This window comes from Galeopterus variegatus, unplaced genomic scaffold (genome assembly GCF_000696425.1).
Source record: "Galeopterus variegatus unplaced genomic scaffold, G_variegatus-3.0.2 Scaffold3699, whole genome shotgun sequence".
Lineage (NCBI taxonomy): Eukaryota > Metazoa > Chordata > Mammalia > Dermoptera > Cynocephalidae > Galeopterus > Galeopterus variegatus.
Genome location: NW_007729810.1, coordinates 19,781 through 38,343, shown reverse-complemented (window position 1 = coordinate 38,343; position 18,563 = coordinate 19,781). Strand labels below are relative to the sequence as shown.

At 44.0% G+C, this 18,563-nt stretch overlaps 1 protein-coding gene across 5 annotated transcripts in view; it reads left to right on the top strand.

The window, feature by feature from the left end:
• FAM120B (family with sequence similarity 120B) overlaps positions 1-18,563 on the top strand; it is a 111,541-nt gene that overhangs the window by 73,595 nt on the left and 19,383 nt on the right. For 4 of the 5 annotated variants that reach the window (XM_008585755.1, XM_008585757.1, XM_008585759.1 and 1 more), the window contains 4 exons: positions 2,460-2,666; positions 4,186-4,294; positions 6,200-6,292; positions 9,496-9,547. In XM_008585755.1, coding sequence (XP_008583977.1) covers positions 2,460-2,666; positions 4,186-4,294; positions 6,200-6,292; positions 9,496-9,536 — 450 coding nt within the window. In that variant the 3' untranslated portion in view covers positions 9,537-9,547. Of the gene's footprint in view, positions 1-2,459; positions 2,667-4,185; positions 4,295-6,199; positions 6,293-9,495; positions 9,548-9,703; positions 11,332-18,563 lie in introns of those variants that run through there. The other variant, XM_008585756.1, reaches the window with a different exon arrangement.

Here is an 18,563-nt window from a genome sequence, read left to right as displayed (position 1 = left end):
AACTGGATAAGAAAAATGTGGTATATATACACAGTGGAATACTACTCAGCCATAAAAAAGAATTCAATTCTGCCATTTGCAGCAACACAGATGAGCTTAGGGAAAATTATGTTAAGCCAACTGGATAAGAAAAATGTGGTATATATACACAGTGGAATACTACTCAGCCATAAAAAAGAGTGAAATTCTGCCATTTGCAGCAACACAGATGAGCTTAGGGAAAATTATGTTAAGTGAAATAAGCCAGACACAGAAGGAGAAATGCCACATGAATTCACATATATGTGGAAGCTAAAAAATAAATAAATCAGAAGGAGAGAGAGAGAGAGAGAGAGAAAGATCACAATAATATGTTTAACTTTCAAAAGGAGAGAACAGAACTGTGGTTATTAGAGCTAGGAAAGGGGGAGTTAGTGAGAGATTGGTTAAGGGTCACAAAGAATGTCTACATTTTGTAAAGATGAATATACTAATTATCCTGATCTGATCATTATGTATTATCAACAGGTATTGATATTTAACTTTGTACCCCACAAATATGAATAATCAATTATGTTTCAATAAAAAATAAAATTTTAAAAAGTAAAACTAAAAAAAAATTATATCAAAATAGATGAACGAGCGTAGAAGGCATGAGCACAGAGATGAACAGAAATTGATTCAATTACAGAAAAATCTGCCAAATCAGAGAATTGCCCCCCAATGCTGAGAGAAAACACGTAATATGTATGTTAGTGCAAATTATCCATTAGTTCATTTGACATCAACTGAGCAGTCATTGTAGGATGTACTGAGCTGAGAACTGGGGTTGCAGGTACAGACAGGGACCTGTCACCCTCATGGAGCCCACAGTGCTATAGACAGGCTCCGAGCACCTGCTGTCTGCCAGGGTGGAGACCTTGGGGGTGGACTGGGCCTGGGGCTAGGCTGAGTAGGGTACGTTGTGGTTGGAGTTTGCAAAGAGGGGGGACCCTGGAGGTGGAGAAAACAGGGCATGCTAGAGTATAGCTGTCCAGCAGAGTGCTCTGTAATGAGCCAAGTATCACACCTCTGTGCTGATGCAGACCCTGGCCACTTAGCCACATGTGGCCACTGAGCACTGAGAATCAGAGCGTGTGAGAATCTGAATGCTTAATTTCACTTGATTTGAATTCTGATATCATACGCAGTCACTGTCTACTGCCATGGACAGACCACACAACAAGTGCACGGATGCAAAAGCATAGGGCATGTCGCACTTACATGGCAGCAGCATGCTAGCAAGATGCTTGGGACAAGAGCAGACATGCGCCAAGGCCCCAGCAGCAGAGCCCCCACCTGCAAGCTTCCGTAGGGAATAGTCTTCTCTGACATGTCCTTTCAATCAGAGTCAGCTCAGCCCCACATACTTGTTTAGTGGTTGCTCTTTCTTAAGAATGAGTGTTTTTTAGTATAATTTTAATTTTTAAAAGTGAATGAAATATTTTGATCAAACCTTAGATTAACTCTGGGATAATCCCAGTTCATGGTAAATTTCTTAAAATGATTATGAAGCTTCTTTTATTGTAATAAATGAAGACTTTCCTATAAAGGGGATAAAACATCTGTAACTCTTTTCCTAATTTATTTCAATTTTATAAACTATATTAGATATGTAATGACTTTTAAAATAACTCCTGGTTAATCTGAGCAGCACGGACGAGCCACACCACAGCTGACTCCACTGTGCAGAGTGCATTGGCAAAGTCACTTGGATGCTTGCTAGTGTCATTTCACTCTGGGGGGTCAGCACGGGCCAGGCACCCAGAAGCGGCACTGAATGCAGGAGCCCTCTCTAGCACACTAGTCAGCTTCCTCATTTGAGAACAGTCAGAATGTTGGACGTCAAGGTAGATTTGACAGTGTAAGGAAGTATTTTATATTGGTACAATATTCTTAATTTGTAAAAATTATCAGTTCATCAACCCAATGGCCCTATCATTTTATTCTTAAATAAGTACATATTTAAAATGATGTTTTTAAATAATTAATACCCATAATTAATACAATTGAGTGTGATTTTTTAAAATATGGTGAACTCATTAGTGTCTAAAATGATACCCTTGTCTTCTGTTCCTTCCTCTTGGCCTTTAAAGAGGGTTTTTCAGAGAAAAGTAAACATAGAAGTGAGTGATCTTGCAAGCACATTCCTAGCAGACCACATCTTTGACATGCATGAGAGGACCATAGAGGTTCCCGGGAGGCAGGAAGCACCATGTATGTGGAGCAGGCCTGCGCATGTGTCTGACACTGGAGCAGATGAGTGGATCTTACTGAAGAGGCACTGCCTTGTTTTCCCTCAGCTGAGCTTGTTTCCAGGGCTCGGGACACATAGATCTCATGGAGTTCGGCTTGGTCCTGTGGTCCAGTTACTGAGCCCATGTCTGTTTGAGCAGAGCTAACACTGCACCCATGTCCTCAGTGTGTGTCTGTCTCTGCAGCTCGATTACATCAACTCCAGAGCTGTGCAGCTTGGATCCCTGCTCGTCCGTGGCCTGACCACTCTGGTTCTGGCCAACAGTGCCTGTGGCTGCCCTTGGAGGATAAGTGACTTCATGCCCTGGAATGTGTTTGATGGGAAGCTTTTTCACCAGAAGTACCTGCAATCTGAAAAAGGGTATACCGTGGAGGAACTTTTAGAACAAAATGTGAGTTCACAGTTGTTTTGCACATTCAGAAACAATAATTTTGGAATCAGTGGCTCCGAAGCATCATGAAAATGCAGAGTCCAGGGCTGGGCCTCGGAGAGGAGGGTAGTGCCAGCTGTCCTAGCAGCCGCTCTGCTTTAGAAAAACACACATGCTTATCAGGAGCACCCCTGTGGCCCCAGGCTTTAAAAATTTACGTGAATAACATTAGGACTTCCCGTACATTCTTCACATTACTGTTGTCCTAATAAATGATCACATTATTCCTTAAAGCCAGAAACACATGATCTGCAGCAGTAGCTTCAGGGTCAACATACCTAATAGCTCTGCTAAGATACTTAAATAGGACTTCTGCTTGCAGAGGGCAAGTAGGGTCTCACCGAGTCTTACACACATTTAATTTTCCAAGGGCTTTTACTCCTCTCCCTTTTTTTGAATGAATGCTCCCTGCAGAAGTGCCTCCACAGACATCAGACTAATCTGGTAGAAGTTACGATTTATCACTTGAAAATGTTCCGAGGAGCTGCCAGTTTAGTTGGGACATTGGGAGCTGTTCCAGCTTTATACGTACAATTGCTACACGATTCCTGGAAGATTTCCAAATAAGGCCTCAAGCCAAGCTCATTTGGAATGTGTCTTAATACCCGCAGGGACACGGGAAGTGGAGTGATCCGAGAGAGTGGGCTGGTCTGTTGGGAGGCAGTATTCCAGGCTTTCATACCAGAGAGAAAACATTGATGTGTTTCCATCACCATTTCTCACCAAAAAAAAATCCAGGGTATGAGTATCCAGAACTTAGAAGCAGCCCAAATTATGTACAGACAACAAAAGCAGAGTAAGAGGAAAAGCATTCTTCTGCTCTGGCTCATTTGATGTAGAAATGATGGAAGGTGCACATAGCCTTACTGGCCCACAGACGTAAATCACTAATCATGGATCTCTCTTTCTGTATCTAATCTCTCAACCAAGTGCAAGTGATTGTAGGTTCGCACTTGTGGTTTAAAAAAAAAAAAGTCATGTAGAACGGAATATTCAGTATAATAACAGCAAGCTAGAAGGAAGAGGTTGAATGCTACACTCTCAGTCTGCTGTTTTTGTGACCTTGACATTTTTACAACTAAGAATTGAAGTAATAAGATATATTAAATGCATGGATTTTTTTAAAGGTGAGATTATGTAGTAATCATCTAAATTGTCACAAGAGGACTTGATTGTTTTTTAGAAATAATTGTTTAACCTCCAAAAGACAAAAGCTACAGGGACGTCAAGCTGCTTGATGTTCCTTTTCTAGTGGATTCAGGAGAATACCAGTTTTCTAAGAACCTCTTGTGAAGTGATAATATTAAAGGAAGACTGTGCAGCTGTCCTTGTCTGGGTACAAAGTGTGCAGCTACAGTGATTTAATATCCTTGGAGACAGTTTCCACCCATGGGGGGATGTCCCGAGCTTGCTCTTTGTGACCTGGGCGCCTTGCCAGAAGGCACAGCCGGGCTCTTGTTTGCATCTGGTCTTTTTGCAGAGATCTCGTCTCACCAAATTCCATAACCTGAAGGCCGTCGTCTGCAAGGCCTGCATGAAGGAGAACAGGCGCATTGTGGGCAGAACACACTGGAACTCACAGCACACAGGTAGGCCAGACACTTCACGTCACTAGGAACATCAATGTTGTAGGGCTCCGTGAGGATAGGCCTTATCTGCTTGCAACTTATTGATAAAGAATTCCGGGAAGAGACTGATTAAGTGGGAAGAAAAGAATAAGATGATAGGGCTCTACCCAGGGGTTTGCATTCTGGTCCCATTAGGAAAAAGATGTTCAGTAAGGATTCACCTGGTAATCCAGTAATCAAGAACTCTTTCTCTGGGTGCACACTCTCCTTTCCAGGATGCCCCGAAGTATAGAGGCCATTTGGGGAGTGGCTCTACCCAGGGGTTTGCATTCTGGTCCCATTAGGAAAAAGATGTTCAGTAAGGATTCACCCGGTAATCCAGTAATCAAGAACTCTTTCTCTGGGTGCACACTCTCCTTTCCAGGATGCCCCGAAGTATAGAGGCCATTTGGGGAGTGTTGGTTCATTTGACAAGAGTTTATTTCTTCTCATAATAGAAGTGTATTAAAAAAATTTAGAGTATAAAGAAAATAATTTAAAAGGAAATATAGATTACCTGTAATTCGGTCACCTAAAGATGACAAGTGTTGACAGATAACGTACTTTTGCAATATTTTTCCATGCTTCTGTCTCATCACAATTCACACTTTATGCAGTTTTGTTTCCTGTTCTCTTCGTAGCAGTATCACGGTCACATTCGAACACACCTCTGCCGTGGCCACGGCCTCTTCTACCCCTGGGTAGTGCACGTTGGCGTCACAGTTTCCCTGTTTTGAGCTCTGAGGTTGTTTCCATGTTTTCTCATTATTCATGATGACTTTATGTGCCTTATTTTAAAATAAAGTATGATGATTTACAGAATTATAGATCAAAATGTATCTCATTTTAGATCAGTGTTGCCAACTTATTTTTAATAACCTTTTTGTCCCGTTGCACCTTCACTAGCAATGATTAAGTTGTTCTCTGATTAAGTTGAGTCTCTGGTCTGTGGTGCCTTTGACAGAATTTAAAAGTTGGTTTTTGTTTGTTTTGTTTTGTTTTTTAACCAATTTGATAGACGAAGGAGTATATCTCATTGGATGCTTCTTTTTTTATCAGTGAAGTTGGATATCTTACTGGTTTATTTTGTTAATGAGATTCTTTTAATTATTTTTTCATGTCCTCCTTTGGTTAGTATCTGTTTCTGTAACTATAGCAACCCTATTATTTTTCTTGATGAAATAAAAGAATTTACCCCAATTTTCTACCCACCCAAACTATCTTAAGAGTCCTACTTGGTGTCAACTCGGAGGCTTTGTGTCCTGAGGGTAGGAGGCCCCCTGTGTCCTGGCCTCACCCAGGGTTGTGCATAGGATCGAGAACAGCTGGGGTGTATGGCGATTCCCACCCTGCAAGAAGAAGGCTGCTTTTCCCCAGTTACTAACCCTTTTCTCCATCTTTTAACTTTATCCTTCCAATTGTGCATTGAAAGAATCTGAGAGACCAGAGCAAAAATTTATTCTGTGCAAAGTAAACGCACAACATTCTGTCTGCATTGCCTGTCCCCTCCATTGGTTGGCAGCCTGGTACTCAGAAGTCCACACTGTACACACAGCACCGCAGGCCTCTCATTCCTCATTGAGCTTGTCAGCAAGCACTGCCCAGCAGCACAGAAACCTGCAGGCAGTTGGATGCCAGCCGTTCAGGTGGCAGCACTGCTGGGATTTGCAGTCTCCCCCTCTTATCACCAGTACAAGATTCTCATGGAGTATGTTTTTAAAATGCAGATTTGTAGCTCTTACTCCTTAGCCACATACTCTGGTGCTAAATCCCCTAAATTTGTATTTTTCATGAGCTCTCCCTGTAGTTTTAAGAACTCTAAAAGTTTGAAAGCTTGCTACACTCTTAAACATAACTTACTAATGTGCTGATCACATATTCCCACAGGGCGATGGGGAAGGCAGAGCCCTGGCTCCCACAGGACAAGCTCTGGGTACAGCCGTTCTGGCCAGGGACAGCCATGGAGAGACCAGGGACCAGGTAAGAGGGCAGTGGCCACACACACAGAGGACTTCACATTGGTGTTTAAACTCATATTTCTTACAGTTTTGAGAGCCAAACTTTATAGACTTTGAAATTATATAAGATTTATAATTCTGTTGTTTCAAATACAAACACACCTTTAATTTAATTCATGATATTTTTTACTTTTGTAACCTCTAAAATGTGTACAGACTTAAAAAGTTGCTCACATTATTACCTAAAGCACAGCAGGTTTTCAGCATTAACCTAGTTGGCATTTTGGGATGTGTCTCTGTGAGCTCTTGAGGTCATCATTTGTCAGGAGGCTACATAGGCTGAGGTCTGTTGGGTGCCAAGTCCTTTTCTCTCATCCTCTTGAACCACACATTTAGCAGACACGGGAGTCCCCTCTGTAGTTCAGAGTAGATCAGAGTTTATGATGAATATTTTTGAAATGCCCATCCCTGGAGAGAGAGAAAAGCTCCGTAAGTTTATATTTACAGCTCTGTAAGTTTATATTTGCTTTAGACATTTCCTTGAACGAGCTTAGCCTACAGGGACTCTGTTCTACCAAATCATGCTACTGACTCTTGTCTGGAGCTTCTAGGTGGCCAGTTTGGAGCTACTTAGAAACTTCTGCCCTCTTACCATCTCCAATGCAGTGTAAGCTCAAGCCCCGCATCCACTTGGTCACCAGCATAGCTGAGGGCCTCAGCCACACACCCCTGACACACACAACCACACCAGCAAGGACCACTGACCTGTCACAGGAAGTGCCCCAGGCTCTCCCAAGCCGGGGCAGTGGGGGTCTGAGGGCCTCGCCATGCTCCCTAACACCCATAACCAGCCCAGTGATGACCACTGAGCCACTGCAGGAAGCACCCCAGGCTCTCCCAAGCCGGGGTGGTGGGGGGCCGAGGGCCTCAGCCACACACCCCCAACACATGCAGCCATCCCAGCAGCAACCACCAAGCCACAGCAAGAAGGGCCCTGGGTCCCCGAACTGGGGTGGTGGGGGGCAAGGGCTTTTTCCACAGCCCCCTAACATGTGCACCCAGCCTAGCAATGACCAAGCCACTGCTGGAAGACCCCCGGTCTCCCCTGTGGGAATGAGGGGGTACTACAGGCCTCAGTCCCACCCCTCCTCCTTCGCTCACCTTTCCTTCCCCTTTCCCCTCCCCCTCCCTCTCAACTGCTCCACAACAACATCATAGAATGTAAAAGAATAATATTAATAAAACTTTTTTTAAAAGGAGTTTAAGGATGAGAATGGGAGAAATTAAAAGGCTGTGTAGTCTCAACTGCTCCACAACAACATCATAGAATGTAAAAGAATAATATTAATAAAACTTTTTTAAAAAGGAGTTTAAGGATGAGAATGGGAGAAATTAAAAGGCTGTGTAGGGCCAGCCCAGTGGCGCACTGCTACAGTGCGCCACTTGGGAGCGCGGCGGCGCTCCCGCCGAGGGTTCAGATCCCACATACAGACCGGTTCCCGCTCACTGGCTGAGCGAGGTATGGGTGCAACACTGAGGGCTGCAATCCCGTTGCCGGTCCTTGTCCGGTAAGGGCGCGACACTGAGGGTTGCGATCCATTGCCGGACACGAAAAAAGACGAAAAGGAAAAAAAAGGCTGTGTAGATGGCATAGAAGCCAGGAGAGTGTGTTTCATTTGCATTTTGCCTTACGTGTACAAAAATGCTGCTGGTGGTGCAAGTGTGTTTTCTAATTTCAGATGTTTCTCTATAAAGTAGGTGTTACACACATAGCACAGAGTCAGTCTTTCATCAGGACTGGAATATATTTTTCTAGATCAAATAATCCACTTCGTTTTCAGTTTTAGTTACTGTAGTTGAATTTTAGGCCAGCACATTTTTGCTGGGTTTTGCCTACCTTTAACTCCCATTTCTGTATTTCTTAGAGGTATTAAAGTAGTCCAAGTAGAAAGTTATCACTGTTTCCAGGACAGAGTTGACAGGCAAAATTCCTTGTGTTAGTAAAAAAACTAAAAACGTATTTAGTTTTAAAATGTATTTAGTTTAAAAATATATTCAAAAGTATTTAGTTCCTGCCAAAAACTTGGCAAGTTTCAGATCCTGACCCTGGCCTAACTGGACTGTGTGGACAGGTGGGGAGGGTGGGAGAGTGAGGTGTCAGAGGGACACAGGCCGCCAGGGTCAGCATCAAAGCTGCCCTGAGGACAAACGGCAGAGCTTCAACCTCTTCCTTGCTGTGGCTCAGCCCAGTGGTGAGAAAGGATGTGCTAAATTCTGCAGGCAGTAGCTACAGATTTGCCTGTGATTTCTTCAGATCATCACTTCCCTGCGTTGGTTCAGTAGGAGGTCTGAGTGGTTACTGGTCACCTGTGGTCACAAGGGTAGGGCAGTGACAACAAGCACAGTGGAAGTCCCCGTGCAGTAGAACAGCCCTCCTCTCTCACTGCTTCCTGCTACAGCCCAGAGCTCACACTTCTGGGGGGTCCCACAAGGGTAGGGCAGTGACAACAAGCACAGTGGAAGTCCCCGTGCAGTAGAACAGCCCTCCCCTCTCACTGCTTCCTGCTACAGCCCAGAGCTCACACTTCTGGGGGGTCCCAGGAGAGGCACAGTGACCAGTCAAGTGTGTGAAAGGCACATGCTTCTCTATGCTAGAAGAAAACTAAGAGCAGGGAGAAATTTGTACAAAAGTGTTATTTTTAAAATATGAAAAACTGTCACCTTTCTACTAGTAAGGTGGTTCTGCTCTGAGTCTCTTTCCCATATTCCCATCTATTGGAAAGGCAAAAAGTGGCCGACTGTGCCATGGGCAGGGAAGGGGAGCTCTGGGCTCAACCGCAGAAGAGCCACACAGGGCTTTTTCTGCACTTGGCAGCACATCCACTGTGAGCCATCTGCATGTGGATTTCCACTTCCAGAAGTCATTAGCAGTAATAAATGTCTAGATGTCATGCAGATGGCCGGGACTGGTGTTAAGAGGAACAGTTTTGACAGTTTCCTTCCACTAGCTACGCTACCTCTTAATTAATTGCTTCCACTTTAATGGAATAATTATAGAACAAAACTTTAACGACAGGTGGCCACAACTGAAAAGAGAATACCGTTCTGTCCCCCAGATACAACTCAGCACGCTGTTTTTGTACATACTTAGAAATGTGCAGTTTTTGGCTTGAATATTTAGAGAGACATCATTCTTAATTTGGTTCTCACCCCTATCTGGTACAGGAAACAGACAATATGAGCATGACCAGTGGAGAAGATACTAGTCATCCTCCAGGTAAGTTCACCACCTGCATCTTCAGAAGAAATCAGTAAAACGTGTCTTTATAATATAGATCTTCCATATCAGTGCCAGACTTCAGAGTTCAGATGTTAAATTCTACTGACCTGGTGCTAAGTTAACTTGGTTTCAAGACAAGTTTGCTTCCTCTAGAAAAAATGTGGAGAGAAAAACATGCAGTGTCTGAATGTGAAGTCCTGACAGCGCCCTCCTTCAGAGCAAGATCCTCAGAATGACATTGCCCAGTCTTACCTGCAAGGAGAGAGTGGCCCACAGGGACCAGACCTCGCTTGAAATAAGGGGAAAATGCTCTTTTCAGTGGCCTCCCCCCGAATGATGTAAAAAGCTTTTGCTGGCTTATTTTCAGAAGTTGTGCCTGATTCCATGGCCCAAAACAATTATTATTAACGGCTTTGTGAATTTCAGTCCTATCTTTTCATCTATGTATAGTGAGGCATAGTCGATTTCTTTTTTTAAGAACTTAGAATCTTACTGCATCCTACTTTTTTTTACTTAGCACTAGATTCTGAGGATCCTTTTCCATATCATTAAGTAGTCTTTGAAAACATGTTGTTTAACAGTTACTATTTATTATTATTTGTTATTACAGTTATTATTTCAGAAATTATTTTCTAATTAAAAACTAATCAGAAGTAAAGTTTTCAACTATTTCTTCTCTTAGTCCTCAGAAGTGTTTGTACAGAAAAGGAAGTAGAAACAAATTTCCTGCCTTCCTGATGGGAGAATTAACCCTGCTTGGAGGGCTCTGCCTGGGGCGCGACTGCGTGTGTGGCTCTGGGTCGTCTGTCGTGTCACCCTTTTCATTTCGTTTTGCCAGGCTTCAGTGCAGAGTTTTTCTGGCACTCATATGAAGACAGGCGGTTCTCGGTGCAGTAAGGCAGGAAGCCTAATTTATGATGCCACTAATGAATGGTGCATTGTTGTTCTTTATCTGTGAACATCAAGGAGCTTTTGTTTGTAAAGATCATTTTAAATGAATCCAAGGTCAGAGTAATTCTTTTCAAGGAAGAATTTTCAGATAATTCAAGAATTGAAAATTTAAGCTCAAGATTGTACTAAGCTACACCCATGGGGAGAGGAACGGCCAGGGTATTGAAAGTGGAAAGAATTCTAGGTTAGGGTTAGAAGACAAGCCCTCCACTAAGCAGCCGTCTCCCCAAAACCTTGAGCTCCCCACCTGTCCACGAGAAGTGCATGCAGGTGGGACTGTTCACTTCCCTCCCGCCACCCTGAGACTCTGGAGGTACTTGGTCCTCTTAGGAAATGTTCATGCCTGTTCACCACATCCTTCCAGTTGTTGCTGCCTTTAGAAACAAAATAAGCCCACGCATGTACTCACAGACGAGTGTGACGCCTGCCCTTGGAAAGTTACCCTGACCAGGAGCACAGGTGTGCATAGGTCCAGGCATTGTCTGGTCTTAAAATCCTGTCTACTGTTTACCAAAAAGGGACACAGTCTGCAGATATTTTAATACATTTGTATTTCTTAGATTTGAAATACCCTAGCCACTTCCTTTCGTTCCTTCTTAAGGATGTTTGCTTATCTAATTATTTTTCATGCAAGTCTCATAGGACCTACAACATTATTTCCTAGCTTTGGAAATAGATTTTTTTCATGACACTTATAAGTGTTTTCTATCTAAATATTATCTTTCTATTCCTTTTCATTTCTTCTCATTTGAAACCACTACTGCTTCTAGAAGTTCTGTTTCTTTGCTGCTTATTTATATAACTTTGAAATAAATTTCTCATCCCTTAGACTAAGAGTGTAGACTTCTATGAAAATCGTTTTCTCCAGTCATAGTATCTAAATTCTAACTTGTCGATAAAATATTTGTGTTCAATTAAAAGCTTAGGTAAGCCATTGAGTTGATATAATCTTTATTACATGTGAAAAGCAGTGCAATGAATTTCTTGTAATCTTAATATTGTTATCTGTTATCTCTGCAGTCAAGTCTTCAGATGAAATTTCCATATATTAAGAAACGAAAATAAAACAAAATATATTTATTATGTTATAAGCATTGGGAGAAATTACCCTTGGAAACCGATATGGAAAAGGAAAAAAAACTTTATTGCTGGCTGCCAGTACAGCACCAGCCAATTCAGAGTGTGGCGGCAAGCCGTTTTTACCTTCAGTTTTTAAAGCTGCAAGCGTGGCAACTCAGTTGCCCAGTCACCGCACTAGGGGTTATTAGCCAATGCAAGGAAGCCAACAGTACATAAGCTAATTTTGCAGTTAGCATGGCTCCTCCCAGCCCCTCCCACATTTTCCCTGCCTGGGTTTTTCCCACCTGAGTTTATACAAAATGGAGGGGTTATTTTAAATGGCATCAGTCCTGCTCTCAGAAAAAGGACATTACTTCATTCCCCACTGGTTTTAAGGGGATTTTTTTAAGCGAATCTTTGCTTACAGGTCAATATCTGGTTCCCAATTTATGTGTCCCCAATCCTCTACTGGGATTTGATCATATTGGAGTTTTTATATATAGGCTTTGTTTTTGCACACGACCAAGCGTAAGTTTGGGCTTTCATCCCCATGGGCAGAGTCTGTCTTTGGTGATTTCAGTCAGATTCAGAGACCTAACAGTTTGGTTCACAGGCCTAGCCTTATTGTTTCATTCCCCCCTGAGAGATTATATCCTCCTTATTCTTAAGGTAAAAGGGGCTGGAGGTCTCTTTCTTCTGAAACTGCTTCCTGCGGACCATGGGCGTCGTCCCTGCCTGCATTTTGGAGGTATAAAATCTCTCATTGGCTGATTTAGTGATTTATAGAGACTTAGTTCCTCTCAGGAAAGGTTGGGTTGGAATCCTTGGGTCATCACCGTCTTGACGTGGAACTGTAGCCTGGAAGATACACACTTTACAAACAGATTAAAAGCACAGAGCTAGAATCGGATAACAGGTGTGTTAGTGTTTCTTTTTGAAAAATAATTTTTTCTCCAAGTTTTTCAAATTTATCAAAGGTATCTATGACAAGACAAATTTATTTGCAAAAATAAGTTTAGTTTTTGGCCAGATTATTTGCATAAAGTGCAGCAAGAGTAATGGCTTATCATATAAGCTCTCTCTCTTTTTTTTTTTGAGTTGGCTTTGCTGGGACATTCATAAGGATTCTCAGATTAGACCTTTAAATGCCACTCGGGTCTTAGGAAGCCAAGCCAAGGATTTGACTTACTCTCTGATTACCTGTGTGAGTTGGGTGAATTCCTCTCTTCTGGAAGTCCCCAAACTATCAAGGTTCTGGCCTGTCAGAAAGTTACATTCTTTACTTACTGGAAGACCAGGAACCTTGCAATTATGTAGACAAGGTATCAAGCCAGTCTCTCCAGGGGCTTTTTATTGGCTCCATAAAAGGGTCAACCTTAATTCCTTAAGGCAGTCTGGTCATGTCTGAAGGTATGATATTCCAGTCAAAGCCTTGTTAAAATAACAAGTATTTCCGATTGTGTCCTGTTACAAAAAGAACAGATTCTTATTGAACTTATGCAAATAACTGTATTGCCATAAAACAACTTGTGAAGTTTTTTTTTTTAAGTAGAGTGAAAGGTGTTTTAATTTTTGTTCATAAACATATACTTTAGCAAGCTGTTATACCTTAAAAGATTTTCGTAGATCTAGAAAACAAAACTGTAAGATCTGTGCACCGCGCACAAATCCCACACAGCGGAATGGCTCACTTCACAAAGACCATGAGATAGAGACCGTTGCAATTAAGCAAGAGGAGTTTATTCCAGCATGCTGGGGTTGCTTCATCTTCAGGACCGAAGTGGCCCTGAGCTCTTAACACAAGCATTTTTTATACAGTACTTTTTATACAGTTTTTTAGACAGACTTTTGTGACAGGATGAGTTGTTGGATATCTGAGGCGCCTTTAGATTTACGGGTAGGCTTTAGTGAGCTGGTACCCCAGTAAGGAACAGCGCATTTCTCAATCATTTATCTTCCCTGGGGTCTGGCCAGGTGGCCTCTAGATAAGGAACTGGTCAGTTCCTGGAACCGGGAGGTGTTCATTCCCTTCCTGGAATTTAGTGTGCCAGGTGCCGCCTGACCTCTCAATAGCCCCTTAGAAGCTGCTTTACTTAAAATGTCATTAGTTATGTTTTCCCGTTTTTAGCAAGCATTTTTACAAAAGCAAATTGTGTATGTTAAAGTTATATTTTCTTTTACAGTCTCCCCTTTTTCTTGTGCGTATTTCAATCATGAAATACTTGTCTCTTGTTGGTTTATTTCCTGATATTGTTGCCTTAACATCATAATTTGGACAGTACTAACACGTTCTCTAACAAAAGCTACTAAGTGATTTAAAATGCAGGGACCAAAGGTTAGAAGTAACACTAAAATAACTAATGGTCCTAGCAAGGTAGACACGAGGGTCGTAAGCCCTCGTGAGCCATGGGGACGAGTTTGAACCATGACTCAAACCATCCCTGATTTTGATCTCTTTCTTTTTTTTTCTTTTTCTTTTTTTTTTTTTTTTTTTTGGCCAAGCCTTCCCTAATTTTGGCCATGGAGTCTTTAACTACCCCTGAATGATTAATGTAAAAACAACATTCTTCTTTTAGCGCAGCGCAGAGTCCACCCTGCTGAAGGAACAAGAGGTCCAGCCCCCTTCTGTTTTGCAGGACCACCTCAGAAAGAGAGGTGAGGGACTCTTGTAACTTAGTAATTGAATTTTTTACTTCTTTAATATCAGCATCTATGGCTGCCTGCAAACTTTGGTAATTCTGGTGCTGAATAACTAGAGCTGAGGCTCCTGTAGCTGCCCCAGCTGCTCCCAATCCTAAGCCTAAGAGGACAGAGAGCGTGATACTTAGGGGCTCTCTTTTAGTTCAGTAGTTTCCATTATTTTTATCCCAATATGATAATAGTTCTTCATAGGGATGATAAACGAGCCGAGATAGCAACTGACCCAGGACACAGAAATCCTGGGTTTCTTTCAGGACCTTTGAGCTAACGCAGGGTGTAACCCCAGTAGCGCAAGCCCACCATCCCCCTGGAGGGGGCAACAGATATGTGTCACCAGACCACTCAGTCAAGTTAAGTGTCTGATTGCACAGCTGGCTGTGTGAGGAGGGGATCTTTCCTACACATGTTCCTTGCCCCATAACAGCTGATAGAGTGAGTTTGACCTGTCATTGCTGCCAACGACAGTTAGAGACATCAGTTGTAGTTTTAATTTCCTTTCTGAAGGCTATTCCTTCATAATAAGGGGGAGCAACATCATAACAAAGCCAGCAGGAGCGGGTAGCATTGGGGTTGGTACTATTTAAGACCTTGAAGGCTTCAGAGATTAAGTGGAATAACCCAGATTGTTTCTGAAGCCTAGGCTTAGGGGGTTCAGACATTTTCTTTGGTGCCCTGGTTTTTGACCTGTTAGCGGGGGCTGAGGACTCTGGTTGGGTACCTGGGGGTGCTGAGGTAGTAGTCTTTAGTTTGACCATTGGGGGTCCCCCTGGGGCTAAATATCTATTTGGCCCTACAGCAATATACTGGGTTTTTACTTTGAGCTTAATGGTGAACAACAGCCCATCATCATATCCTTTTTTATAGAACCTTAACCCCTATGTAAATCCTTTTTCCCATCCTGTGGCTCTTTTCCCTGGATCTGTGAAGGAAACTCGGAGGGGGTGACACCACCCTTTGCAGGCAGGGACCCCTTGATATCTAGAGCTGCCAAATTGCCCGTACCGGTGGGGGGATGAGCCCCTTGCTATTTTGTGAGTGTAATTGGCAGTTAACTTTATATAGTCCCAGGGTGATGAGGGATTCCAGTATGTATCTCCTGTAGTCTCACAACTCCAGCTTTTACAGAAGTACTCTGCTTTCCCTCCACACCGGGAGCTGAGTGCTCTGTCTTGGTGGGACCCAGGGCACACATAAAAGGTGAAGGCGCTAAGCATACTCTTTCTAAGGTGGTGGAGCAACCTACTTCTGCGGATATCCCAGGGTGGGGGGGGGCTGGGGGCGGCAGGGGGTTTATAGCTATTAAAGTATGCTTCTAAATCCCAATTGGGTGGGGCTCCCACAGCCAATTTGCACACATTGGGAAACAGATCTGGCCACCATGATCCCGAGGTGACCTTGGATGAATTCCAGATTTTATCTCCCACTCTATTTATAACATACCAAGTTAACTTTCTAGGGGTATGTGGGCTGGATGCTCCCTGGTTCAGGGAAAGACCTCCAGGCACAGAAGGAATAAAAGGGCCCTCATCTTATAACACCTTAGGAGCCCGAACAATTTTAAGTCTCAAGGGGTGCTCCTTGGAGCTCTGGACTCTCCAGGTGGCGTCTCTTGGTCCTTGGTCGTCTGGTGGTGCAGGTTTTACATGCGAGGCATGGATCCAAGCGGAGATCCCGTCTACCTTTACAGCCATAGGGGTTGTTAAAAGCACTAGGTAAGGTCCTTTCCAACGGGGCTCCAGGGTCTGGGAGTGATGTTGTCTCACATAGACTATGTCTCCAACCTGAAACTGGTGAGACACTTCGGGGGTCTCAGGCTCATAGGCAGCCGCCAGCTGTGTCCAGACTTCCTTCTCCACCTCTTGTAGTCCTTTCAACCTGGCATATAAGTCACTGTTATTGTGGCAGGTGGGTTCAAAGGCGTTCCCCAGTAAAGTCAAGGGGGCAGGGGCACCATAGAGAATTTCAAAGGGGGTCAGGTTGAGCCGGGAGAGGGTGTTCCTAGCTCTAAACAGGGCCAAGGGAAGGAGCACCACCCAGTCCACACCAGTTTCCATGGTTAATTTAGTCAGGGTCCCTTTTAGAGTTCTGTTCATCCTTTCTACCTGTCCTGAACTCTGGGGTCTGTAGATACAATGTAATTTCCAATCGACCCCTAGATGTCTGGCCACTCCCTGACTTACCTTGGCTACGAAAGCGGGTCCATTGTCGGACCTGATTACCTTGGGCACCCCGAAGCACGGGAAGATTTCTTCTAGGATTTTCTTGACTATGACGGTGGCAGTTTCCTGCTTTGTTGGGAATGCTTCTACCCATCCAGAGAAGGTGTCTATAAAAACTAGGAGATACTTGTAACCATATCTGCCTGGCTTGATCTCTGTAAAATCTACTTTCTAATACATCCCCGGTCTGTCTCCCCTGAGTCTCTTGCCAGGTCCCGCTGTATTTTTGCAGACATTTACTTTTTGACAAGGCACACAGCTTTTAACTATCTGCTCTGCTAATTGTTTTAGCCCTATGATATGATATTTTGTCCTCAGGGCAGTCTGGGCCAATTTGTTTACTCCCAGATGAGTCCATTGGTGTATTTGTTTGATCATGATGCGTGCTTGTTCTTGTGGCAAGATAGGCTTGCCTGATGCTGCATGCCAGCGCCCTTTTTCCTGAGCAAAGTGGTTATTAGAGTCCTTTGAGATCACTGCTACGTCCTCAGCAGAGTATTTAAATCTGGGCTTTTCTAGCTTAGGGATGTCAACTAACAGAATAGACGTGGACCTATTGGCTGTCGCCCTTGCTTCAGAATCGGCCAAGTTTTTTCCCCTGGCAATGGGGGAATCCCCTTTCTGGTGACCCGGGCAGTGTATAATACTCACTTTTAGCAGTTGGTGAAGGGCCTCCAGCAGGGCTACGATCCTCTGCCTTGTTTTTGATTTCTTTCCCTCCTGAGGTCAGCAGACCCCATTGTTGATAGATAGCACCGTGAACATGGGCAGTGCCAAAAGCATACCTGCTGTCCTTATAGATGTTGATTCTTTTGCCTTCTCTTAGTTCAAGGGCTTTCGTGAGGGCGATGAGTTCTGCCTTCTGGGCAGACGTTCCTGCAGGTAAGGCCGGTGCCCATTTCAGGTTCTGGCCATCTACTATAGCGGCTCCTGCCTTTCGTACTCCTTCCTCCAGGAAACTGCTGCCGTCAGTAAACCAGGTGGCTTCGGCGTCCATCAGAAGCTGATCTGACAAGTCTTTCTGCCATCCATGTGTCTCTGCAAGCACTTGTTGGCAGTCATGGATAGGAGGGTCAAGGTCAGGGTCTGGCAGCAACGTGGCTGGATTTAAGCTCGCCGGTAGAGCAAAAGTAACCCGGTCTGAATTCAGTAACAGAGTCTGATAGTGAGTCATGTGAGCATTTGTGAGCCAGCGGTCGGGGGGCTGGCGGACAATACTCTCTGAGGCATGAGGTGCCGAGATTACTAAACTCTGTCCCATAGTCAACTTATCAGCATCTTTTACCAGAACTGCGACTGCCACTATGATTCTTAGACAAGCTGGCCACCCTGAGGCTACTGGGTCTAGTTTTTTGGACAGATATGCTACAGGCCTTTTCCAGGGCCCCAGTTTTTGAGTTAGGACCCCCTTTGCAGCCCCTTTATTTTCTGCCACATACAGGTGGAAGGGCTTGGTTACGTCAGGGAGCCCTAGAGCCAGTGCGGACATTAGGGCCGTCTTGGTGTTGTTAAAAGCCTGTTGTTCTTCTTTTCCCCACTTGAAAGGCTGACTGTTCTTGGTGAGGGGATATAATGGGGCTGCCATCTCAGCGAAACCAGGTATCCATAGGCGGCAGAACCCAGCAGTACCTAAAAATTCCCTGACTTGTCTCGGATTAGCAGGTGGCGGAATATGAAACACTGTCTCTTTTCTGGCATCAGACAACCATCTTTTCCCATCTTTAAGAAGGTACCCCAGGTAACTGACCTGTCGCTTGCAGATCTGAGCCTCTTTGGCGGAGGCTCGAAAGCCCAGTTCTCCCAACTCTGTAAGGAGATGCTTTGTTCCTTCCAGACACAGTTCTTTATTGGCCGCTGCCAGGAGGAGATCATTTACATACTGCAACAGAGTTACCTGGGGGTTAGAAGCCCGGAACACAGCCAAGTCTTGGTGGAGGGCCTCGTCAAAGATGGTGGGCGAGTTTTTGAATCCTTGAGGCAGGCAGGTCCACGTGAGTTGCACTGCTAGGCCAGTCTCTGGATCTTTTCACTTGAAGGCAAAGTAATCTTGACTTTTTACAGTCAGCGGCAAACAGAAGAATGCA